The sequence below is a fragment of the Nansenia antarctica genome (assembly GCF_963989245.1).
Source record: "Nansenia antarctica genome assembly, chromosome: 7".
NCBI classification, from domain to species: domain Eukaryota; kingdom Metazoa; phylum Chordata; class Actinopteri; order Argentiniformes; family Microstomatidae; genus Nansenia; species Nansenia antarctica.
This window is the reverse complement of record NC_137677.1, coordinates 11,007,568-11,032,567: the sequence shown is the minus strand read 5'-3', so window position 1 is coordinate 11,032,567 and position 25,000 is coordinate 11,007,568. Positions and strand designations below refer to the sequence as shown.

General features: G+C 52.4%; 2 protein-coding genes across 2 annotated transcripts in view; one reads left to right on the top strand and one right to left on the bottom strand.

Moving 5' to 3' along the window:
* Positions 1-8,048, top strand: part of pfas (phosphoribosylformylglycinamidine synthase) — a 24,087-nt gene extending 16,039 nt beyond the window's left edge. The window contains exons 16-28 of the mRNA XM_080535656.1: positions 999-1,235; positions 1,628-1,858; positions 2,389-2,569; positions 3,534-3,617; positions 3,717-3,872; positions 4,130-4,249; positions 4,656-4,801; positions 5,011-5,215; positions 5,411-5,499; positions 5,806-5,917; positions 6,130-6,303; positions 6,534-6,668; positions 7,108-8,048. Coding sequence (XP_080391782.1) covers positions 999-1,235; positions 1,628-1,858; positions 2,389-2,569; positions 3,534-3,617; positions 3,717-3,872; positions 4,130-4,249; positions 4,656-4,801; positions 5,011-5,215; positions 5,411-5,499; positions 5,806-5,917; positions 6,130-6,303; positions 6,534-6,668; positions 7,108-7,421 — 2,184 coding nt within the window. The 3' untranslated portion in view covers positions 7,422-8,048. The remainder of the gene's footprint in view (positions 1-998; positions 1,236-1,627; positions 1,859-2,388; positions 2,570-3,533; positions 3,618-3,716; positions 3,873-4,129; positions 4,250-4,655; positions 4,802-5,010; positions 5,216-5,410; positions 5,500-5,805; positions 5,918-6,129; positions 6,304-6,533; positions 6,669-7,107) is intronic.
* Positions 8,049-8,608: 560 nt separating this feature from the next.
* Positions 8,609-25,000, bottom strand: part of LOC308161760 (E3 ubiquitin-protein ligase RNF170) — a 17,718-nt gene continuing 1,326 nt past the window's right edge. The window contains exons 2-6 of the mRNA XM_080535826.1: positions 24,682-24,781; positions 12,787-12,877; positions 10,651-10,724; positions 10,205-10,351; positions 8,609-9,383 (exon numbers count right to left, since the gene is read on the bottom strand). Coding sequence (XP_080391952.1) covers positions 9,042-9,383; positions 10,205-10,351; positions 10,651-10,724; positions 12,787-12,877; positions 24,682-24,781 — 754 coding nt within the window. The 3' untranslated portion in view covers positions 8,609-9,041. The remainder of the gene's footprint in view (positions 9,384-10,204; positions 10,352-10,650; positions 10,725-12,786; positions 12,878-24,681; positions 24,782-25,000) is intronic.

Below are 25,000 nucleotides of genomic sequence, written 5' to 3'. Positions count from 1 at the left end.
CACCACAACACCTCCTTAACACTACACCACCTCCTTAACACTACACCACCTCCTTAACACTACACCACCTCCTTAACGCTACAACACCTCCTTAACACTACACCTCCTCCTTAACACCACAACACCTCCTTAACACCACAACACCTCCTTAACACCACAACACCTCCTTAACACTACACCACCTCCTTAACACTACAACACCTCCTTAACACTACAACACCTCCGTAACACCACAACACCTCCTTAACACTACACCACCTCCTTAACACTACAACACCTCCTTAACACTACAACACCTCCTTAACACCACAACACCTCCTTAACACTACACCACCTCCTTAACGCCACAACACCTCCTTAACACCACAACACCTCCTTAGCACTACAACACCTCCTTAACACTACACCACCTCCTTAACACCACAACACCTCCTTAACACTACACCGCCTCCTTAACACTACAACACCTCCTTAACACTACACCGCCTCCTTAACACCACACCACCTCCTTAACACTACACCACCTCCTTAACACCACAACACCTCCTTAACACTACACCGCCTCCTTAACACTACAACACCTCCTTAACACTACAACACCTCCTTAACACCACAACACCTCCTTAACGCTACACCACCTCCTTAACACCACAACACCTCCTTAACACTACAACACCTCCTTAACACTACACCGCCTCCTTAACACCACAACACCTCCTTAACACTACAACACCTCCTTAACACTACACCGCCTCCTTAACACCACACCACCTCCTTAACACTACACCACCTCCTTAACACTACACCGCCTCCTTAACACCACAACACCTCCTTAACACTACAACACCTCCTTAACACTACACCGCCTCCTTAACACCACAACACCTCCTTAACACTACACCACACCTCCTTACCTCCACCACCTCCTCCAGCGCTGAGAGGGGTCGCGTGTAGACGAGCCTCGGTTCTCTCACTGTCCTGACGTGTGTGTCCCGTAGATCGTGCTGGTGGATGACGTGGGTGCGCGAGGCGACCAGACAGACAGGGGGCGCTGTCCAGTGGACCTGCAGCTGGAGTGGGTGCTGGGCAAGATGCCTCAGAAGGACTTTGTGATGGAGCGTGTGACCCCTGACCTGCGGCCCCTGGCGCTGCCCCCCGGCCTGGGTGTGAGAGACGCCCTGGAGAGGGTCCTCCGCCTGCCCTCCGTGGCCTCCAAACGCTACCTCACCAACAAGGTGTGTGTGTGTGTGTGTGTGTGTGTGTGTGTGTGTGTGTGTGTGTGCGTGGGCATGCCCAAGTTCAAATGTTGTCTAGATTCTAGAAAACAGCATATTTGAGTTTCCGTGTCTTCCCTTCCCCTCTCTCCCTCTCCCTCCCTCTCTCCATCCCCCCTTCCTCTCTCTCCATCCCCCCTTCCTCTTTCTCCATCCCCCCTTCCTCTCTCTCCATCCCTCCTTCCTCTCTCTCTCCATCCCTCCTTCCTCTCTCTCCATCCCCCCTTCCCCTCTCTCTCTCTCTTCCATCCCTCCTTCCTCTCTCTCTCCATTCCTCCTTCCTCTCTCTCCATCCCTCCTTCCTCTCTCTCTCTCTCTCTCTCTCTCTCTCTCTCTCTCTCTCTCTCTCTCAGGTGGATCGGTCTGTGACTGGTCTGGTTGCCCAGCAACAGTGCGTCGGTCCTCTCCACACCCCATTGGCCGATGTGGCCGTCGTCGCATTGTCGCCGTTCGGCTTACAGGGGGCGGCGACCGCCATCGGGGAACAGCCAATCAAAGGCCTGGTTTCTCCGGGGGCGGGAGCCCGCATGGCCGTGGGGGAGGCTCTGACCAACCTGGTGTTCGCCTTAGTCACAGACCTGAAGGTGACAGAACACTATTACTATTATTAGTAGTATTATTATTATTGTTATTATTATTATTATTTGTATTAGTAGTAGTAGTATTATTATTACTGTTATTATTATAATAATTAGTAATAATAATAATACTATTGTTATTATTATTATGAAGGACACAATTACACTAAAGAAAAACGTTTGGCTATAAATCTGTCTGCAGAAATGGATTGATAGAAACATTGCTCGTAATGCATTTCTACCTCAGCCGCCTACAGTCCAGATGTATTGTGGGTAACATAGTAGAGATGCTACAGGAAGCTGTGAACTGTGCGTAGCCGTGGCGTCAAGTCATGTCGCCTTGGTGCTAGATTCAGATTCACACAATTAGCCAAGAAAAAAGAGAAATTGCGCATTTCGAAACATTGGTTGGTTTATATCTTGTGTGTGTGTGTGTGTCTGTGTGTCTGTGTGTGTGTGTGTGTGTGTGTGTCTGTCTGTCTGTCTGTGCCTGTGGGTGTGCCTGTGCCCGCGTGTGTGTGTGTGTGTGTGTGTAGGATGTGAAGTGCAGTGGTAACTGGATGTGGGCTGCCAAGCTGCCAGGCGAGGGGGCGTCTCTGTGGGAGGCGTGTCAGGCCATGTGTGAGGTCATGGGTCAGCTGGGCGTGGCCGTGGACGGAGGGAAGGACTCTCTGAGCATGGCTGCCAGGGTGGGGGAGGAGACGGTCAAAGCCCCAGGTAACACCTCTGTGTGTGTGTGTGTGTGTGTGTGTGTGTCTGTGTGTCTTTGACTCCTCTTTCAGGCTGTGTGTGTGTGTGTGCATGTGTAAAACCCCTTTCCATGGAATTTACCTGGTAAGGGGCATGTGTGAACGGAATTCACAGGGAAATGCGCTTAGGCAATTACCCTGGTCAGGACCATGTGTGATTCCATGGAACTTACAGGGAAGGCTTAGGTGTGAACAGAAGCCTGAACATTGCCTGGTCCGGCACGTAAAGGGTTACGTATGTCTGACGCAAGACGTTTTCACGTGGAACAAGTTAACCAATCACAGCGAGTAATTTCTCACTTTGTACTTTTGGTTTGCTCCGCTACTGTTACAGAGTTGTCTAGTTAACCCACATCACATCAGCCAAAGTAGTGATAAATATAATTCCACAACTGGATACTACTTCATTTCCAATCATAGTTAGCTAGCTTACTTAGCTAGATTACTTATCAAATGCACATGTGTGATATGTTTACGCAGTGCGCACCAATGGCATTTCCAGTCACTCCCTCGCTTCAACTGTGCTTACTCAGGCCGACAATACAGTGTGCGCTGCGCTGTTCCGTCTGTTTATTATTACTAGCAATATGTCTAATTGAGTTAACTCGTATTATGCTTACTATCACCAAGTTCTCCCATGCTTTTGGACTAGTATAGTATGTTTATATCAACGGTAATCAAGTGCTTTAGTTGGCAAGCGAACTTGGTGATGATAAGCATAATACAAGTTGACTCGCTGTTAAATGAAAGTGAAAAATATGATGATGAATACATATAAAACTGAGGTATGATATATGCCAGATATATGGTATATGGCAGTCTCACGCGCCTGTCCTGTTCGAATTCACGTCTACTACGTTCCAGTTCTGCATGAAACGGATGAAAATGAAATGAAAAGGGCTTAACACTGTCTGTCTGTCTGTCTGTCCCAGGTGCTCTGGTCATCTCAGTGTATGCTGTCTGTCCTGACATCACAGCCACCGTTACCCCAGACCTGGAGGACCCCGATGATCAAGGTACGCTTCACCACACACACACACTTTACTTACACTTCACACACACACTCACACACACACCTCTGACCCCTCCCTCCCCCCCCCCCCCCCCCTCCCCAGGTGTGTTGCTGTGGGTCCCCGTGAGCCCGGGTCACCAGCGCCTGGGAGGCTCCGCCCTGGCCCAGTGTTACGGTCAGCTAGGAGACCAGTCACCTGACCTGGACCGACCCCAGCTCCTGACTGCCTGCTTCAACACCACACAGTCTCTCATACGCGGTCAGTACACGGTTAAACCACAGTCTCTCATACACGGTCAGGTAACACACAGTCTCTCATACACGGTCAGTACACGGTTAAACCACAGTCTCTCATACACGGCCAGTACACAGTTAAACCACAGTCTCTCATACACGGTCAGTACACGGTTAAAACACTCCAGATAATTTTTTTGTTAATGACTTCAGTTCATTGTTATGACCGTGAACTGTTTCTCAGCTGAATTTATAAATGTATTCTTTTTTTTTATGTCGTAGACCGTCTGCTGAGCGCAGGACATGACATCAGCGACGGAGGGATCATTTCCTGTGTGCTGGAGATGGCGTTCGCAGGGAATCGTGGGATAGAGGTGGACTTCCCCTCGCTCGGGGGTGGAGGTTTGTACAGGGTGTGCAGAGGGAAGGTGATTCATCACGTTGGGATACGTTCATTGTGTTAGTGAAGGACCACACGGAATGAGAGTCTTTCACATTTAAAGCATAACATCAACATAACATCAACATAACAACAACATAACAAGAACAACAACAACATAACATCAACTCTCTCTCCTCTCTCCTCTCTCTCCTCTCTCTCCTCTCCTCTCCTCTCCTCTCCTCTCATCTCCTCTCTCTCCTCTCCTCTCCTCTCCTCTCCTCTCCTCTCCTCTCCTCTCTCTCCTCTCTCCTGTCCCCTCTCCTCTCCTCTCCTCTCTCCTCTCCTCTCTCCTCTCTCCTCTCTCCTCTCCTCTCCTCTCTCCTCTCCTCTCCTCTCCTCTCCTCTCCTCCCCTCCCCTCCCTGTAGTGATAGAGGTACTGTTCAGTGAGGAGCTGGGTCTGGTGCTGGAGGTGTCAGAGAGGGACGTGGAGGCGGTGTGTCAGCGGTACACAGACGCAGGCCTCCAGTGTGTCCGTGTGGGCCGGACCCGTGGCTTCGGACCCGAGTCCATGGTGAGGACCACAGAACCCTCCAGCGGTCATACACACACAGTACAGGACGGGTTTGGCTTTGTTTCTGTTTTGGGTTTTCAACGGACTGCGGAAGCGACTCAACCCCCCTTCCCTACCTCACCCCCCCCTTCCCCACCTCACCCCTCCCTCTCCCACCTCCCCCTCCCTTCCCCACCTCCCCCTCCCTCCCCCACCTTCCCCTCCCTCAGGTCAGCGTTTGCGTGGACGGCCAGGAAGTGTTGAAGGAGAAGCTGCCCACCCTCAGGGCATTGTGGGAAGACACCAGTTTCCAGCTGGAGGCCCTCCAGGCCAACGAGGTGTGTGTGAGACAGGAAGAGGAGGGGCTGGCCACCAGACTGCAGCCTTACTTCAAGCTGAACTTTGACCCCATAGAGGCACCAAGCATCAGCCTGGGTAAGATGGGACTGGGTAGTTGGTCAAGTGTGTGTGTATAGAAATGTATGCGTGTGTATATAGAAGTGTGTCTGTGTGTGTGTGTGTGTGTGTGTGTGTGTGTGTGTGTGTGTGTGTCTTGATCATGATTCTGACATCCTTGGACAACTGTTTAGAGGAATGTGTATATATATATATAATGTGTGTGTCTCTTAGCTGCAGGGCCTCGAGTAGCTGTCGTCAGAGAGGAGGGCAGTAATGGAGACAGAGAGATGGCTGTCTCTCTCTACATGGCTGGCTTTGAGGTAACACACACACACACACACACACACACTCACACAGAGCTATTGTACCTACACTACACATTTTGCATGTAACTGATAACCATTGTACAGACTGTCATCTGTAAGACATTGTACGTATATTGTTGGAAATGACCATGAAGAAGATGTTGATGGAACGTGTGTGTGTGTGTGTGTGTGTGTGTGTGTGTGTGTGTGTGTGTCGCCTGTGTCGTCTGTGTCGTCTGTGTCTGTGTCGTCTGTCTGTCTGTGTGTGTGTGTGTGTGTCTGTCTGTGTGTGTGTCTGTGTGTGTGTGTGTGTGTGTCCAGGTGTGGGACGTGACCATGCAGGACCTGTGCTCCGGCCTGTCCCTGGACTCCTTCAGAGCGCTGGTGTTCGTTGGAGGGTTCAGCTACGCAGACGTGCTGGGCTCAGCCAAGGGTACACACACACACACACACACACACACACACACACACACACTGGGATCAGATACAGCTACATACAAACACACACACACACACACAGGGATACGCTAAAGACACACAAACACACACATACACACAGGGATACGCTAAAGACACACACACAAACAAACACACACTCTCTCTCTAACAGTCTCTGTGTGTGTGTGTGTGTGTGTGTCCTGACAGGCTGGGCGGCCAGTGTGACCTACAACCCGCGGGCCAGGGCAGAGTTCCAACGCTTCCGCAGTCGCGCCGACACGCTGAGTCTGGGCGTGTGCAACGGCTGCCAGCTGCTAGCCCTGCTGGGCTGGGTGGGAGAGGGGGAGGGAGAGGAGGAGGAGGAGGAGGAGGAGGGAGGAGGTGAGAGGAGGGCAGAGAAAGACATGCAGATTATTCTATAAAGTAATAGTCTATTTCTGATGTGTGTGTGTGTGTGTTTCTCTCTCTGTCCATTGTTTACCGTGTGTGTGTCTCTCTCTCTCCCTCCCTTCCTCCCCTTCTCCCTCCCTCTCTCTCTGTCCCCTTCCCCCTCCCTCTCTCCCCTCCCCCCCCCCCCCCCTCTCTCTCCCCCCCCTCCTCCACCCCTCCAGACGTGGTGCTGACCCATAACCAGTCGGGCAGGTTTGAGTCGAGGTTCGTCAGCGTGGGGGTGCAGGCCTCTCCTGCCGTGTGGCTGCAGGGGATGGAGGGCTCTGCTCTGGGCGTGTGGGTCGCCCACGGGGAAGGTAAGAACCAGCCCAGTCTCCTCCCAGATCACCCCCCTCCCTCCCCCCCACCATCCCCAACACAGCAGTCCCCCTCCATTTAAAACATCCGTTTTAGCGTCCTGAAGAAAATCATACTCGCCTCCTTTGATTCTGATTACATAAGACACCGTTTTGTTGTTGTTGACAGGGTAGGACAGCTGTACATGTGACAGGGTAGGACAGCTGAGCGTGATTCCCAAATGACCTCCGCTAGATACTGTACGCATCCCTCACTCCCTCCATCCCTCTCTCCCCCCCTCCCCTCTCTCTCTCTCTCTCTCTCTCTCTTTCTCTTTCTCTTTTTCTTTCTCTCTCTCTCTCTCTCTCTCTCCCCCTCTCCCTCCCGCCCACCCTCCCTCCCTCCCTCCCTCTCTCTCTCTCCATCCAACCCTCCCTCTCTCCCTCTCCCTCCCTCCAGGTCTGATGCAGTTCCGTTCCCCCCAGGCCCTGGAGCGCCTGACCTCAGGCTCCCTGTGCCCCCTGCGTTACCTCGACGACCAGGGCTCCCCCACGGAGCGGTACCCCCTGAACCCCAACGGCTCCCCCCGCGGCGTGGCGGGCCTGTGCTCCAGGGACGGCCGGCACCTGGCCATGATGCCCCACCCAGAGCGCTGCACCCTGGGGTGGCAGTGGCCCTGGGCCCCTCGGCACCTCCGGGCCTCCCTCAGCGCCTGGTCACCCTGGCAACGCATGTTCCAGAACGCAGCAGCCTGGTGCAGCAAGACCGGATAGAGAGAGAGAGATAGAGAGAGAGATAGAGACAGCTCTCAACTGCGGTTGATTTGACAACCTCTCCTGGAGACAGCTGTAGGCGCCGCCCCCCCCCAAACCGACTGCCACGTTACTTTAGAGTAGTTACCGTTGCTATGGCGAAAAAACGGAGTCTAAAAATAGTGTTTCATTCCTATTAACTTCCTGTTAACACTACATGTTGTTGTTGCTTTCGGCGTGTCGGATGAGGAAGCTGTGGTTCCAATGTTTACAATGTTAGGAGGGTGTGAATCATGTTGCCCTTACACCCCCCACCCCCCCATGCTACATGTTGCTAACTCTTTCAGGGTGTGATGGTTTACGGTCTGTTGCGATGTTACAATGTTGGGAGAGTCATGATGATGATGATGACGACGATGACGATGAATATGCTTGAAAAACTTCTCTACATTCCCATCAGAGTCCGGCCAATCACCGCATCGGGGTCAGAAGTGTTAGACCAATCGAATCAGCTGACTTTGACATTCCAAAGGTCACTCTCAGATAAGATTGGTCCTCTGTCGGGTCACTGGTCTGCTGTGGTATTGAAGATGAAGCCTGTAGTTCTGCTGAGCCCTGCTGAAAAGGTGTGTTAACATTCTCTTTGTGTCAAACCTGAGAATTCATATAAAAATATTTCCATGTGGAGATGGCTTGAATGTGTGTGTCCTTTTGTTGTGTGTGTGTGCGTGTGTGCGTGTGTGCGTGCGTGCGCTTCTGTTGAATGTGTTGACATACACAAACACAACACACTGAATATTCATGATGACAATAAATACACTCCATTTATAATTATACAAGTATTTACATCCATTCACAGTATCAAGTATTTACATTGAGGTTTACATGTGATTTACAGGCCGTTACAGTACTGACATTATGAACCACTGAAGGCTCTGAAGTGGTTAACAGGCTAGAAAAGTCACGCCAAATGTTTTAATAGCGTTTGACGCTATAGTCGGATATGAAGGGCTGTGGAATGATTGCCTAACACTAGAACAGCCATGGGTGGGGTCATTTGACCCTGTGAGTAAAAATAATGTTATATCTTTGCACTCAATAAAATGTCAGGACCCTCCTTTCATGACTTTTCCTAGATATGTGCGTTGTACCACCCAGTATCCTTACATTTTTTAAATCACATCAGGATAAGCTAGTATGAAGCTATTTTGTAGTTTTTCTGTGTAGGAGGCAGTGCTAATTTACAAGATGACCAACGAGTGGTCGTTGTGCGTAAGTAGCAGCTTCCCATTGTAAAGACTATGGTCATTTGACCCCCGAGGCGGCTCTTATAGTAGGTACAATAGGCAAGGCTGTTCTAAGACCGACCGTTTGAGACACACAGCCACCCGTGTCTGTACGCCCACAGCACAGCGGGAGGATCTGACCTCAGACCAGTCATGCTTCCAGACCCTGGCCGTCTCAACCGTCCAACCGTCTCCTCATCCACTCCTCCTGTTCTCTGTCTCCGTCTCTAACCCCATTGGAGGAGAAGGTCCCGAGCTCCCTCCACTCACACTTTCTCCAGCGACTCCATCAAAGACATTTGAGATTCTCCCCCCCCCCCCCCCCTGGTATTGTGATAAAAAAACAGCTCTAGTATTACAGCGACGTACTCAGAACTCCCTGGGTGGTGGCCGTGTGTGTCGAGGAGTTTCTCGTCTCTTGCGCCATCTGCTGGTTGATGTTGATAATGCAGATGAGCAGCAGGAAGACCACCACCAGGTCGTCTAGGACCCCCAGGAGTCCGCAGAGGGAGGGGGACGTCTCCGGGGGGGCCGAGGAGAGGGCCTCCAGGGGGGGGGGAGAGGAGAGGGACACGGCCGCCCCCACGCAGCAGAGCATGACCCGGAGGAAGAAGAGACACACCAGCCCCCCCATGGCGCCCAGGCCCCGGGCCAACAGCTGCAGGAACAGGGGCGCGTCGCACAGGTAGTCCGTCACCTAGGAGACGACAGAAGGACAACTTGTTAGGGTTTGAGGACAGAGGGACAAGGTGTTAAGGGTTGAGAACAGAGGGACAAGGTGTTAGGGTTTGTAGCAGGAAAACCTGCGTTACAGAAATGCTATTGCTAATTATTTACTTCAAAGTCTGGCTGAAGTGTTGACTGTATAATGTTAAATCAATTTCTTATCTTCTTCGACCACACGGTCCTCCGCTTAAGGTCAGCGAACATTTGCAAAAGAAGCTTTTGCTCCTCTGTCCAAACCAGATCATTTCTTGACAATATTTCTGTCTATTTAGGTGGACAATTGGGACCATTTTTGGCTTGTGAGCTCATATTTTAGAACTCTGGGGCTGAAATTATACAAAGATCCGGCGGCAACTCTAAGGCTATTGAGGTGAGCCCGGAGTATCACCCTCGGGTGGGAGAGAGAGAGAGAGAGAGATTCTCTTCTATGGGTGAGGTCTTCCACCCATTGTGGGGGTGAACAATGCTGTCTCTATGCCGTGGTTGCGTAAGGCCTCTTTCCGTTACCAAACCGCTCATCGCAGACATGGGAAAGGGAGATCATCTTTATTATCATGCAAACGCCTCGATCTAATCTGTCCTGTCCCAGAACCTGCTACTGTTCTACAGCCAGACTGGGCTCAGCTGTGACAAAGGTAATGGAATCAGAGAGAGAGAGGGAGGGAGGGAGGGAGGGAGGGAGGGGGAAGAGAGAGAGAGAGAGAGAGAGAGAGAGAAAGAGAGGGAGATACCTGCACAAGGGGATTTGAAAAGAGATTGTGACAGAGGTTGTGAGGAGGTTGTGGTACCCACCCGACGCGGGGCACCAGAGTAGCGCTTGTTGTAGTCTGAGATCTCCCCTACGACCTCCTCCTCCTGTCTGTCTGACTCCTGTCTGTCTGACTCCTTCTCCTGTCTGTCTGGCCGGCTCTCGCTGAACAGTCGACACAGCACACTGACCTGAAAGAGAGAGAGAGAGAGAGAGAAAAGAGGGGGAACAAAACAGGGATGAGAGCGAGAGAGACAATTAGAGAGGGGGTAGAGTGAAGGGGAAAGGGTTAACCCATTCCAAGTTCCATGATCTGACCGGTTCTCCACCGTTACCATACTAGACTTCTATTGGATGTCTTTTTTTATTTATTTTTATTTTATTTAGCACACAGTAAAAAAAATGATCATACATACAATAACCGTAATACATAAATGTAATACATAAATGTCATGGCGATCATCCACATGTCTGTCGTTGTCTTGGTTACCTTCTGCCTGCAGAGAGGACAGCTGATGGCGTCCAGCCAGGACCCGTGTCTCCAGTACGCCATGAGGCAGGGTGCTGTAGGAAGACACACACACACACACACACACATACACACACATACACACACACACTCCATCATTGACTCACACTGACTCAGCTGTGGTGGCAGGGTGAGCAGCTTCTGATAATACTACTACTACTAATAATATTAATATTAATCCTGCCTGGCGGAAGGAGAAATCGGAGGTCGGGCCTCGTCGGAAGGAAATTACACCCAGGTGAGGCCACACACACACACACACACAGACCTACACCTCCGTGACGAGGCCCGTCCTCCGACCTGTCTCCCTTCGCTGAGTTCAACACTGAGAAATCCGCCAAAATCACCAGATTGTGACGACGATTCAAAGCCGTACCCGTATTTGTCGAGAGAGAGAACCAAGTCACCATGGGGTTCATGGTACAGTATGTGTGTGTCATACGTGTGTGCGTGTGTCTCCAGTGTTACAGGTTGTAGTCTACAGCATGGCATACAGGCCCATCCTGAACCAGCTCATGTGAGCAGGAGCGTGCCAGCAGCCTTGTAGGAGAGGTGGGAGTGACATGGGACTTCACTACTACATGTTCAACAACAGGCTTGGCTGGAGTGTTTGAGGTGTAAAGTGCACCTCCTCTCTCTCCCTCCCTCTCTCTCTCCCTCTCTCTCTCTCTCTCTCTCTCTCTCTCTCCCTCTCTCTCTCCCTCTCTCTCTCTCACTCTCTCCCTCTCTCTCTCTCCCTCTCTCTCTCTCTCTCCCTCTCTCTCTCTCCCTCTCTCCCTCTCTCACTCTCCCTCTCTCTCTCTCTCTTCCACTCTCTCTCTCCCTCCCTCTCTCTCTCTCCCTCTCTCACTCTCTCACTCTCTCTCTCCCTCTCTCTCTCACTCTCTCTCACTCTCCCTCTCTCTCTCTCTCTTCCACTCTCTCTCTCCCTCCCTCTCTCTCTCCCTCTCTCCCTCTCTCTCTCTCTCTTCCACTCTCTCTCTCCCTCTCTCTTTCACTCTCTCTCTCTCTCTCCCTCCCTCTCTCTCTCTCACTCTCTCCCTCTCCCACTCTCCCTCTCTCTCTGTCTCTCTTTCTCTCTCTCTCTCTGTCTCTCTTTCTCTCTCTCTCTCTCTCTCTCTCTCTCTCTCTCTCTCTCTCTTTCTCTCTCTCCCACTCTCTCTCTCTCTCTCTCTCTTTCTCTCTCTCCCGCTCTCTCTGTCTCTCTTTCTCTCTCTCTCTCTAGTCCCTCTCTCTCTCTCTCTAGTCCCTCTCTCTCTCTCTCTCTCTCTCACCGTGGGAGGGGGTGACAGGGGAGTAGGTGAAGTAATTGTGTCATGTGACTTGCAGAGACAGTGTTGAGAACTAGGTTAAGGTTAGGGAGAGGAGCTGGCTGACGCCACTATCGCAATCACCCGCTCATATAATATCTGGGGCAAAATAGCGCAAGTTAGTCCCACTGAAACCTACTGTATGGAGTGACTGTCCAATGTGTGGGTGTAAAGTGCATTTACAGTCTGGCCTCTTGATGTCCAATCAAATGACTTGGTCCCTTTATGACGTTGAACCCAGTGTGCGCTCCGGCGCTCTCAGAGCGAATTTACGAACGCAGCCTTAGTCTTGTGATCCGTGCTGTCTGCTGTCTTCTATGTTGTTTGCATTGGGACAACGGTGATAGACAGATTCATGAGTGAAGACAAGTTATCCCGCCCCCTTGGTTAGCCTTACTGACTCCATGGGCATTAGTGTGGCTGTATCCACACACACACACACACACAACATGTGTGTATCTAAAGACCAGTGTCTATTGATAAGACATCCCCACACACACACACACCACCCACGCCTCGACAGCTGTTCAGAAGCAGCTTTATTATCCCAGCCTGTGAGCATCATTAAGACACACTGCACCTTAAGCAAACAACTCATTAATAGGCTGAATGGCAGGTTAGTCTCTCTCTCTCTCTCTGTCTCTCACACACACACACACACACACACACACACACACACACTTTAGGCAGTCAGAGTTGTGATCCCCGTCAGAGTTACTATGGTAACGGTTAAACGTTGCCATAGTAACCCCCCACCTTAGTCAAGACGTGAGGCGTGCTGCCTTACCACAGAAGAGGTGGCCACAGTTGGTCTGGACGGGGAAGCTGGCAGGCTGCAGACACACTGGACAGTGTCTGTCTCTGCACTGAGGAGAGTCCTGGAGAGAGAGAGGGGGAGGGGGGGAGAGAGAGGGAAAGAGAGAGTGGGGGAGAGAGAGGGAGAAAGGGAGAGGGAGAGAGGGAGAGAGAGAGGGAGAGAGAGAAAAAGAGAGGGAAAGAGAGGGAGAGAGAGAGAGTAAGAGAGAAAGAGAGAGAGGGGGGGAGAGAAAGAGAGAGATACATTTTTTACATTTTTGGCATTTAGCAGACGCCTTATTCCAAAGCGACTTACAATCAATACATTTGAATACTAAGCATGTGAATCAGCAGTCCACTATTCGTTGCAGGAAGAGTACTCTAGCTCGGGCCCGGGGCCACTGATAGAAGGACAAACCTTCTCCCTATTATCGCCTTCTACTAAAACTTTTTTATTTTTATTTTTTATTTTTTTTTATTAATGGAGAAACTGAGAAACAGTACAGGGGGGGCAATAGAAGTTCTTAGGGACACAGTAGAGGGGAAAGCGGGTGTCTTTAGGAGACATAGTGGTGAGGGTCAGAAGATGTCTCAGGAGGAGCAGTTAAGATGTAACCTGAAGAGATGGGTCTTCAGTCTACGACGGAAGATGGGTAGTGACTCTGCCGTTCTGACAGCCGTGGGGAGCTCATTCCACCAGCGGGGAGCCAGTGTTGTGAAGAGACGTGATCGGGCAGCCCGACTGCTGTGTAGAGGAGGTGGGGCCAGTCGGCCAGCCGAGGTGGAGGAACGGAGTGAGCGGGCAGGGGTTTGGGGGGTTACCATTTACCAGGTAGGCAGGGGCTGTCCCTTTAGCTGCCTGGTATGCAAGCACCAGGGTCTTGAATCTGATGCGAGCTGCTATCGGGAGCCAGTGCAGGGTGCGAAGGAGAGGGGTGACATGCGAGTATTTGGGGAGGTTGAATACCAGCCGGGCAGCAGCATTCTGGATGAGCTGCAGAGGTCTAATGGCTGAAGCGGGGAGCCCAGCCAGGAGTACATTGCAGTAATCCAGGCGGGAGATGACCAGTGCCTGGGTCAAGAGTTGCGCTGCCTCTCTGGTAAGGAATGGTCGTATCCTTCTGATGTTGTAGAGGAGGAATCTGCAGGAGCGAGCCGTTGCTGCAATGTTCTCCGCACAGGATAGTCGGTTATCCAGGATCACTCCAAGGTTCTTGGCTGTCAGGGAGGGGGTTACAGTAGAGTTCTCCACTGTGATGGAGAAGTCTTGGAGAGGGCAGGCTTTCCCGGGGATGAAGAGGAGCTCGGTCTTGTTAAGATTGAGCTTGAGATGGTGGTCAGCCATCCAAGTTGAAATGTCAGCGAGACATGCTGAGATACGGGTTGCCACGTGTACATCAGACGGGGGGAAGGACAGGAAGAGTTGAGTGTCGTCTGCGTAGCTGTGGTAGGAGAGCCCATGTGAAGAGATTACCGAGCCAAGAGACTTGGTGTAGAGGGAGAAGAGTAGGGGCCCTAGGACGGAACCCTGGGGAACTCCAGTGGAGAGGGTTCGTGGAGAAGATAGCGATTCTCTCCAGGTCACCTGGTAGGAGCGGTCCGCCAGGTAGGAAGAAAACCAGGAGTGTGCGGTGCCAGAGATGCCCAGGTCTGAGAGGATGGAGAGAAGGATCTGGTGATTGACTGTGTCGAAGGCAGCAGACAGGTCTAGGAGAATAAGAACAGAGGAGAGGGAGGAAGCTTGGGCAGAGTGGAGAGCTTCTGTGACAGCAAGGAGCGCAGTCTCAGTGGAATGCCCAGCCTTGAAGCCGGATTGGTGGGGGTCTAAGTGATCCATCTTCCGGAGATAGTCAGTCAGTTGTTTAGATGCCGCGCGTTCAAGGGTTTTGGAAGGGAAGGAGAGAAGGGATACCGGTCTGTAATTGTGGACAGATGATGGGTCAAGGGTAGGTTTCTTGAGGAGAGGCTTGACTCTGGCTATTTTGAAGGCCGCTGGGACAGATCCAGTGGATAGGGAGGAGTTGATTAGGGTGGTAAGGTAAGGAAGATAGAGGGAAAGAGAGGGAGAGAGAGAGAGAGAGTGGAGTGGGAGAGGAAGGCGTATGGGTTTCGTGTTAGGGATGCCGTTCAGAGAGCAGATTTTTGGTGTTATTCAGAAATATAATGAAAGAAAGTGCCAGGCCATTTAAAAAGACACCCTCTCTAAGTCAAAATGAAACATTTCATGAACATCCAGTGTCGTGGTCCATATCCAATGTAGAACAGCGATCATCAGTCCTGGTTCTGAAATGGTCGAGGTTGCAGCCTGAAACCCCTGCTGCTCACCAGAGCCAGATCTGGGTCTATCCTGGACTTGAACAGTGTTCATTTTGGCAGGCTGTTAGTCTTAGTCTTTAGACGAAGATGCACGTTGGTTTTAGTCATCGACAAAAACTTGACTAAAATATTTTCGTTTTTGTAGACTAAAACTACACTAAATGTTTTCAGTTTTCGTCAGCTAAAACTAAGAAGGATACAAATGACTAAATGTGACTAAAACTAATGTGCATCTTCATCTAAAGAACAAGACTAAATATGAAATATTCTGCCAAAATGTACACTGGACTAACATAAGGGAGCTCTGAAATCGTCAGATCAAAATTTGCCTGCCAGCTGTATTAGCATTCCCTGTGCCCTTTTATGACAGTAAAAAATAATAAAAATGTATAATAATAATAATAATAACAACAACAATCATAATAATAATAATAATAATAATTGTTATGAAGGCCCACAATTTAGAGCCAGTTAGTTTCCCCAAATCAGCCCTATTTTGCCCCTGTTATTTCCTTAATTATTTTCCATACTATTCATGTACGTTTTCATGAAGGTGTATGTATTGTTATTGTAATTGTATAAGTTCTGTCTTAGATTTGTTCAGTATTGTGCAAGCGCCAGATTAGTGGGCGTGGTTTTGATTGGCGTACGTGACTTGATGTATGTTCGGTTGGTATCTATAGCTACGGAGGTGGTCTGTGCGTTAGAGTGAAGATGAATGAGAAGTTACTCCTGTCAGTCACAAAGTCGACCAAGCATAGCTGAATTCAGCCTCGTCAAGGTGAACTCATTACTGTGTACTGTGTGATGCTGTCTAGGAGACCTGCCTTTAACATCGACTGTTAATAGTAAATCACTAGCTACCCGCATCACCGCGGGAGTTCGGAGTTTAGTGAGTTAACAGCGCTAGCCCAGTTTAGCTGTGTCACCGTTAGCCAGCCTTGCTAGCCGCCGGCTGCTCACGTTGGCGCATAGCGAGACCAAAGCCAAACAAAGCCGTCGCCTCCGAGGTGGATTGCGACCGACCGCTAACACCACCGGAGCTGACCGTGGACCACCGGACCTGAACCATTCACACCTCGTCGTTTACTACGAAGACGCCCCTTTCCCTTCAAATTGCAACGTCACTCCCCCCCCTTATCTGCTGCCTTCCTCGAATCACATACGAGCTCCAACCAGGCCTCAACGCGCTCATTTTCAGTCCGGGACTCTAAGCCTTTTCAGGCCAGGTACTGTGTGTGAGTGAGTGAGTGAGTGTGTGTGTGGCCGGCGGGGAGGGAGTATATTGGGATGTATATATAATTTGTATAAATAAATGTGTTTGTTTATATTTGATACATTGCTGTGTGTTTAGTTGTCTGTATTGTTTAGTTTAACAGCAAATCTAGTATTGGGTTTAAGTATTGTCTTATAGTGTGATTAACTGAGTTATAGCTTGTATTATAATATATGATATATATATAACTGTGATATGCTGGTCTAAAGGGTTGCTGGCGCCCCCTGCCTCTATCCTCCTACACTGCCGATTTAGCTCAGAGTTAGTTAGATAACCAGCCCTTCCTAAAATTCTACAGTCCTTTAGCTACTCCCTGGTTACAATTGGTCCTTCGAGCCGGATAGGTTGTGTAGTGATAGCATGGCTGAGCGCAGCCAACCAGACAAGACAGTTACCCCCCCTTCTCCGCCCCCTGAGCCAGAGCCACGACCACAGAGAGTCCCGCGGTTGCCTCAGAGGTTACAAGAGTATGAGCTTGAGCTCGAAAGCTCACTGAGTGGTAGTGAGGAGCGCACTCCACGGGATACAGTGGTCGGAGAGGCCGAGGTGTCCGCCGGCGCGCGGGTGGCTAGCACCGAGACCGCCATCAAAGAGCACCAGCCTGAGGATGAGATGGCAGAACAGCAGGGTTTTGCCGTAGAAACGGAAGAGCAGGAAGGAGAGGCCCGGTCTGACAGCGCCTGCGGGCGGAAGAGGGAGGGCCTCAGCCTTAACGATCTGCCTCCCAGTACGGCGCGCTCGAGACCTAGCTCCTGCCGTTCAGTGGCTTCCTCCCGGTCCAGGGTTTCCGTGGGCAGTTCTGCCTCTGGGGCGGATAGCATGCACTCCAGAGGGAGTAGTGCCGCGCTGTCAGAATGTATGCGCCAACAGGCCGAGATGGCGTTAGAGCGGGAACGCCTCCAGTTCGAGCGTGAACGCCTCCAGATGGAAGGAGCGGAACGTGCGGCGGAGAGACAGCGCCAGGAGGCGTTAGAGAGGGAACGCATCCAGTTCGAGCGCGAGCGCCTCCAGATGGAGGGGGCGGAACGCGCGGCGGAGAGGCAGCGCCAGGAGGCGCTAGAACGTGAACGCCTCCAGATGGAGCGCGACCGCCTCCAGATGGAGAGAGAGCAACTGCACGCGGAGAAGATGGAGGAAGTGATGCAGACCATGCGCGACGTGTGCATCAGCAGAGCTCCGTCGGCCCGTAGCTCCAGAGCATCATCCGCACGGCCCTCTCGAGTGCCATCTCCTGAACCCCCCGCCGATGGCTCCATGACCCCCGCCATGACTGTCCAACTACAGGCCCAGCTGACCACCTTGAAGGAAGAGGACCAGGGACCCGACCGCTACGCGGCCCAGAGGGAGCCAGCGTCGCTGCCCGGGAGGGGAGCCATTCCCCAAGAGCGTAGCACACCCCTAGGTCCTCCAGTGAACCAAAAGGCATGCAGGCCGGACACCCAGACCGTCACTCCAGCCCCGATCATCCACTACAGGATGTTTCCCCAGGTGGAGGGACCCAAGTTCCCCTTCTTCAAGGACGAGGACAGGAGCCAGTATGTGGAACTACGCATCTGCCTAGACACGCTCTTGGACGACTCCTGCTCAGAGTCCTACAAATATGCGATTCTCCTTCAGCATGTGAGGAACCCCAGAGCCCACAACATGGTTCTGGCCCATGCCTCCGCACCGACACCTTACACCAGAGCGCTCGCCGACTTGGATGCCCGCTACGGTCGTCCCTGGAACCACGCCCTTGCTGAACTGCAAGCCCTCGAACAGCAGGCCCCCATCAAGGATGAACGGGCGCTGGATGACTTCGCGCTCCGCGTGCACACCTTGGTTGGAATGCTGAAGACGCAGGGCCCAGCTGGCGCCAGCGAGATCAACAGCACCTCCAACGTAGAGCGGCTGCTCCGCAAGATCCCACGCTTCCGGCAGGAGAGGTTCCGGCGACAGCAGCGCGTTCGTAACCCCGGGAAGTTGGGTCTGAGCATGGCTGCCTTCGCGGAGTTCCTACTGGAGGAAGTGCATGACACCAACGTAGACGCCATGGGTTACGCTGAGCCGAAGAAGGAGAGGGAGAAGGGAGACCGCTGGGACAGGCCGAGCTCGAACAGAGGACGCCCAGTAGGAGTGCTGCACACGGAGGAGGAGCCTCGGAGAGAGAGGAAAGCCCGACCTGAGGGAAAGGATTCCTCTCAACCCCCTCAAAAGGGACGGAGAGGTCCACCGCCATGTCCGTACTGCACCAGCGAGCACTGGTTCAATGAGTGCAGTGACTTCAACAACCTGAGTACCGAGGCCAAGCAGAGGTGGCTCGAGGAGAACAAGAGGTGCTGGAACTGTGGGCGCGACCATCTGGCTAAGAACTGCACCTTGAGGAGAAAGTGCAACCGCTGTGAGGAGGTCCACCTCAACATCCTACACGAGGTCTCCCTCGCCAGGTCCACGGAGGGCACCAGAAGCCCTAGGTCCGGTAGCGCACCGGAAGAGGAAACACCTGTCTACTATCTAGACCCAACCCAGAGCAGCGGCTCCAAGGTCCTACTGAAGGTGGTGAAGGTCCGACTTCACCACAACAACGCTGTGTACGACACGTACGCCGTTCTAGACGACGGGTCGGAACGGACCATCCTTCTCCAGGAGGCAGTGCGCCAGTTGGGGCTCCAAGGGACTGAGGAGAAGCTGACTCTGCGCACGATACGTCGCGACCTTAAAGAGGTCACCGGGGCGAGAATCAACTTCTCTATCTCCCCGGCGGGGCGGCCGTCGGACAGATATCGGCTTCAGAATGTCTTCACCGCAGACCAGCTAGCGCTCTCCCGCTACGACTACCCCCTGGAGAGATTACGCGCAAGATATTCCCACCTACGGCGAGTAGACCTACATCCGATAGAAGGAGCGGAGCCAACCCTTCTCATCGGCTCGGACAACGCTGCACTGATCGTGTCGCTCCGTCCTCCGCTGAGAGGACCACGAGGCTGCCCGATGGCTGTTAAGACTGCGCTTGGGTGGGCCCTCCAAGGCGCTACCGAGTGGAGAGATAGAGACGGGAGAGCTACGTCATCCCTCCATGTCCGAACCGAAGAAGTGCAGACCATCAACTGCCTTCACACCAGTGTGGACTCCATGAATGCGGCGCTACTAGACAACGTCCAGAAGCTGTGGACACTAGACGTTGCGCCCTACAAGAATGAGAAGCTCTACGTACGGTCAAAGGAGGACGTCTACGCCATAGACCTCCTTAAAGCAAAGACAGTGCGTATCGAAGTCCAGGGCGTGAAGAGATACGTCACACCACTACTCCGAAGAGAACCCATGCCAGAGTTTCGAGTATCCCCTCGAACCGTCCTACAGTGTCTGACCAGCACTGAGAAGCGTATGAGGAAGGACGAGGTCCTTGCTGCTTCTTACAGAACGGAGATGAAGAAACTGACGGAGTCCGGTCTGGTGAAGAAGCTTGAGCCAGCCGAGGCGAACCAGAGTGCCGAGTCTTGGTACCTCCCGCACCACAATGTTCACCACAACGGGAAGAACCGAGTGGTCTTCAACTGTAGCTACCAGGTGGGGAAGCTCAACCTCAACCACTATCTTCTCCCTGGTCCAACCTTGACCCCAGCCCTCTTGGGAGTTCTGGTGCGATTCCGTCAGCAGCCGATCGCAGTCAGTGGTGACATTAAGCGAATGTTTCACCAGGTCAGGATGTTGGAGGAAGACAAGCCACTCATGAGGTTTCTCTGGAGAGAGGACCCGAGCGACCCCGACCCCTCTATCTACCAGTGGGAGGTGCTACCCTTCGGGACAACCTGCAGCCCCTGTTGCGCCACCTATGCGCTACAGACTCACGCCGCGCAGGAGACGGCACCTCCTGGAGTGTTTGACGCCGTCCATAAGAGCTTTTACGTGGACAACTGCCTCCACAGTTCGAAGACAGCCACGGAAGCCCGCCAGCTAGTCCAGGACCTGCGTGCTCATCTCCAGGAGGGTGGATTTGAGATCTGCCAGTGGGCCAGCAACGACCCGCAAGTCATCAGAGACCTCCCGGAGGAGGCCACCTCGACCAGCAGCGAGGCTTGGGTCTCTCACTCACCAGATGATGCTCAGGAGATGACGCTCGGACTTATCTGGCAGTTCCAGACCGACACTCTACGCTATCGCAATAAGCCTGCCAAGCCCCAACGCGTCACGATGAGAACGATATACAGCACTCTAGCGAGCCAGTACGACCCACTGGGATATATCGCTCCCTTCACGACGATGGCCAAGGTGCTTGTCCGGGAGCTGTGGGCCCAAGAACGAGGATGGGACGATCCTCTGCCTCGTCACCTAGAAGAGAAGTGGAAGGCCTGGGAGCAGGAACTTCCCACTCTCCAGCACATCAAGCTGCAGCGGAGCTACTTCCCTCCCTCCACGGACCTAGAGAGGAGTGTCATCACGCTACATGTATTCTGCGACGCCTCGGAGATGGCGTACGGGTCCGTGGCATACGTCAGAGCGGCAGAGCTTGGAGGTGAAGTCCACGTCTCGTTTGTCCTGGCACGTTCCCGAGTGGCGCCGAAAAAGCAACAGTCCATCCCAAGACTGGAGCTGTGTGCTGCCCTGAACGGCGCGCAACTGGGAAGGTTCCTGCTCGACGAGCTCCAGCTACCTCTGATGAGCGTCACCATGTGGTCAGACTCAACTACCGTCCTCCAGTGGTTGAAGTCCAGCTCATGTCGGTATAAGGTGTTCGTGGGCACCCGAGTCGCAGAGATTCTGGAGTTGACTGAGGTGAACTGCTGGCGTTATGTAGACACCAAGAGGAACCCTGCTGACGTCATCACGAGAGGGGCAACTCTCCAGGATCTGGCTGAGCCCCACCTGTATCACACGGGACCAGACTTCCTACAGGAGCGGGAGTCAGAGTGGCCAGCCACGCCGGCGTTAGCAGAAGACAGAGAGGACAAAGAGCTGCGTAAGACGTTGTTCTGCGGAGCCACCCAGGTCGTAGACCCTGAGACTACTCCGGGAGAGGAGTGTGAGACGCTCGAAGAGCTGCAGAAGAGGATGTTCTGCTCCAAGGCCGGTCTACCCCTAGATACTACGCTCAGCGCCGAAGATTACACCGCGGCGGAGCTCCTGGTGCTGCAGAGTGCCCAACAGGATGCCTTCTCCCGAGAGCTGGAGTGTCTCGAGAAAGGGAAGCCGATCCCCTCGGACAGTAGACTCCGCGGCTTAGCTCCAGAGCTCGACGGTGTTCTCATTCGCGTGGGTGGCAGACTGCGCCGCGCTCAAGATCTAGACCTAGACACGAAGCATCCCATCGTGCTTCCCACTAAGCATCAGGTCACCAGATTGGTCATCAAGCACCATGATGACAAAGTGCAGCACGCGGGTGGAGAGCGTGTCTTCGCGGAGGTACGACGGAGATTCTGGATACTCCATGGACGGGAGGCGGTACGGAGATATCAAAGGTCCTGCTCGGACTGCCAGAGGTGGCGAGCCACGCCGCCGCAGCCCATGATGTCCGATCTGCCCGAGGACCGGCTGCGACTGAGACAGGCTCCGTTCCACTCTACTGGGGTCGACTGTTTCGGGCCACTCCTAGTCCGAAACCGGCGAGCCTCCGAAAAGCGGTGGGGCATCATCTACACGTGCCTGACGACGAGAGCAATGCACCTTGAAGTTCTGCACCAGCTCACAAGCGACAGCTTCCTCATGTCCTTCAAGAGGTTCACCTCCAGGCGAGGGACCCCTAAGACCCTCCGGTCGGACAGAGGCACCAACTTCGTCGGTGGTGAGGCCGAGCTGAGGGCGAGCTACGCTGCGATGACTGAGGAGGCCCGTGACAGACTCGCCTCCCAGCAAGTGAAGTTTGAGTTCAACCCCCCAAATGCTCCACACTTCGGGGGAGCCTGGGAGCGGGAGATTCGCTCAGTAAAGAACGTCCTACGTACCATTCTCGGACAGAAGGTGCCTACCGATGAGGTGCTCGAGACTGTACTAGCAGAGATTGAGGGCATCTTGAACTCCCGGCCCCTAGGCTATACCTCCAGTGATGTAGCAGATCTGGATCCCATTACGCCCAACTTCTTGCTGATGGGGCGGCGAGACTCTGCACTGCCTCAGGTAGTCTACGACCCTGCAGAGCTCACCGGAAGAAGATGGTGGAGGCACAGCCAGGTGCTCGCGGACCAGTTTTGGAGGCAGTTCATACTGCACTACCTGCCGACCCTGCAAGTCAGGCAGAAGTGGACGAGGGAGAGAGACAACTTGTCCGAAGGTGCCGTGGTACTGGTGATCGACCAGTCCCTTCCACGCGCCGCCTGGCAGACAGGCAGAGTGACCAAGGTCCTGCCGGGTCCGGATGGAAGGGTGCGGACGGCCATCGTGGACGTTGGTGGTCGCACTTACACCCGACCTGTGGCACGCCTGATTGAGCTCCCTCAAATTACAAAGGACACTATCACCTCATACCTCACGCTGCTAGAGCAGCCTAGCCAGTGTGCCTTCCATAGTTAAATGAAACCGAGGGTTTCATGGGGCGGCTGTTATGAAGGCCCACAATTTAGAGCCAGTTAGTTTCCCCAAATCAGCCCTATTTTGCCCCTGTTATTTCCTTAATTATTTTCCATACTATTCATGTACGTTTTCATGAAGGTGTATGTATTGTTATTGTAATTGTATAAGTTCTGTCTTAGATTTGTTCAGTATTGTGCAAGCGCCAGATTAGTGGGCGTGGTTTTGATTGGCGTACGTGACTTGATGTATGTTCGGTTGGTATCTATAGCTACGGAGGTGGTCTGTGCGTTAGAGTGAAGATGAATGAGAAGTTACTCCTGTCAGTCACAAAGTCGACCAAGCATAGCTGAATTCAGCCTCGTCAAGGTGAACTCATTACTGTGTACTGTGTGATGCTGTCTAGGAGACCTGCCTTTAACATCGACTGTTAATAGTAAATCACTAGCTACCCGCATCACCGCGGGAGTTCGGAGTTTAGTGAGTTAACAGCGCTAGCCCAGTTTAGCTGTGTCACCGTTAGCCAGCCTTGCTAGCCGCCGGCTGCTCACGTTGGCGCATAGCGAGACCAAAGCCAAACAAAGCCGTCGCCTCCGAGGTGGATTGCGACCGACCGCTAACACCACCGGAGCTGACCGTGGACCACCGGACCTGAACCATTCACACCTCGTCGTTTACTACGAAGACGCCCCTTTCCCTTCAAATTGCAACGTCACTCCCCCCCCTTATCTGCTGCCTTCCTCGAATCACATACGAGCTCCAACCAGGCCTCAACGCGCTCATTTTCAGTCCGGGACTCTAAGCCTTTTCAGGCCAGGTACTGTGTGTGAGTGAGTGAGTGAGTGTGTGTGTGGCCGGCGGGGAGGGAGTATATTGGGATGTATATATAATTTGTATAAATAAATGTGTTTGTTTATATTTGATACATTGCTGTGTGTTTAGTTGTCTGTATTGTTTAGTTTAACAGCAAATCTAGTATTGGGTTTAAGTATTGTCTTATAGTGTGATTAACTGAGTTATAGCTTGTATTATAATATATGATATATATATAACTGTGATATGCTGGTCTAAAGGGTTGCTGGCGCCCCCTGCCTCTATCCTCCTACACTGCCGATTTAGCTCAGAGTTAGTTAGATAACCAGCCCTTCCTAAAATTCTACAGTCCTTTAGCTACTCCCTGGTTACAATAATAATAGTAATATGAATATGAATAATCATCACAACCACAAAAATGTTCCAAAAGGGTTATGAAAGAATAAAATGGATCTTAAGTCATAATCTTGAGAGTGATTGTCGTTGTTGTGGTTGTTGTTGAACCCTGACCCCAAAACAGTCTAGGGTTAGAGGTCATCAATAATTGACCCAGTGCGTGTGTGTGTGTGTGTGTGTGTTTGGACCGTACCAGTCAAAAGTTTGGACACACTTCCCCTGGGTGTAGGGGAAGTGTGTCCAAACTTTTGATTGGTACTGTATGTGTTTGTGGCCTCACCTGGGTGTAGGTCTGTGTGTGTGTGTGTGTGTGTGTGTGTGTGTGTGTGTGTGTGGCCTCACCTGGGTGTAGGTCTGTGTGTGTGTGTGTGTGTGTGTGTGTGTGTGTGTGGCCTCACCTGGGTGTAGGTCTGTGTGTGTGTGTGCGTGCGTGTGCGTGTGTGTGTGTGTGTGTGTATGTGTCTCACCTGGGTGTAGGTGTGTGTGTGTGTGTGTGTCTCACCTGGGTGTAGGTCTGTGTGTGTGTGTGTGTGCGTGTGCGTGTGTGTGTGTGTGTGTGTATGTGTCTCACCTGGGTGTAGGTGTGTGTGTGTGTGTGTGTCTCACCTGGGTGTAGGTCTGTGTGTGAGCGGTTCTGTCCTGTGAGCAGTCTGAGGATGACCCTGGGTGACCCCGCCCCAACGCCACATCAGGGAGAGGGTCAAGCCTGGAATGACGGAGGGGAGGAGGGGGGGGGGAGGAGGGGGGGTTGACATACTTCAGTTAACTTACTTCTGACGTACTTAGTTTAGCAGCTGATGAGGCGGACGGTCTGTCAAAGACGTTTGAGGAATTTGAGGTTCAAATGTTTGCCCCCAGTTACATTAGCATTTTAGACATTTAGCAGACGCCTTTATCCAAAGCGACTTACAACAAACACATTTGA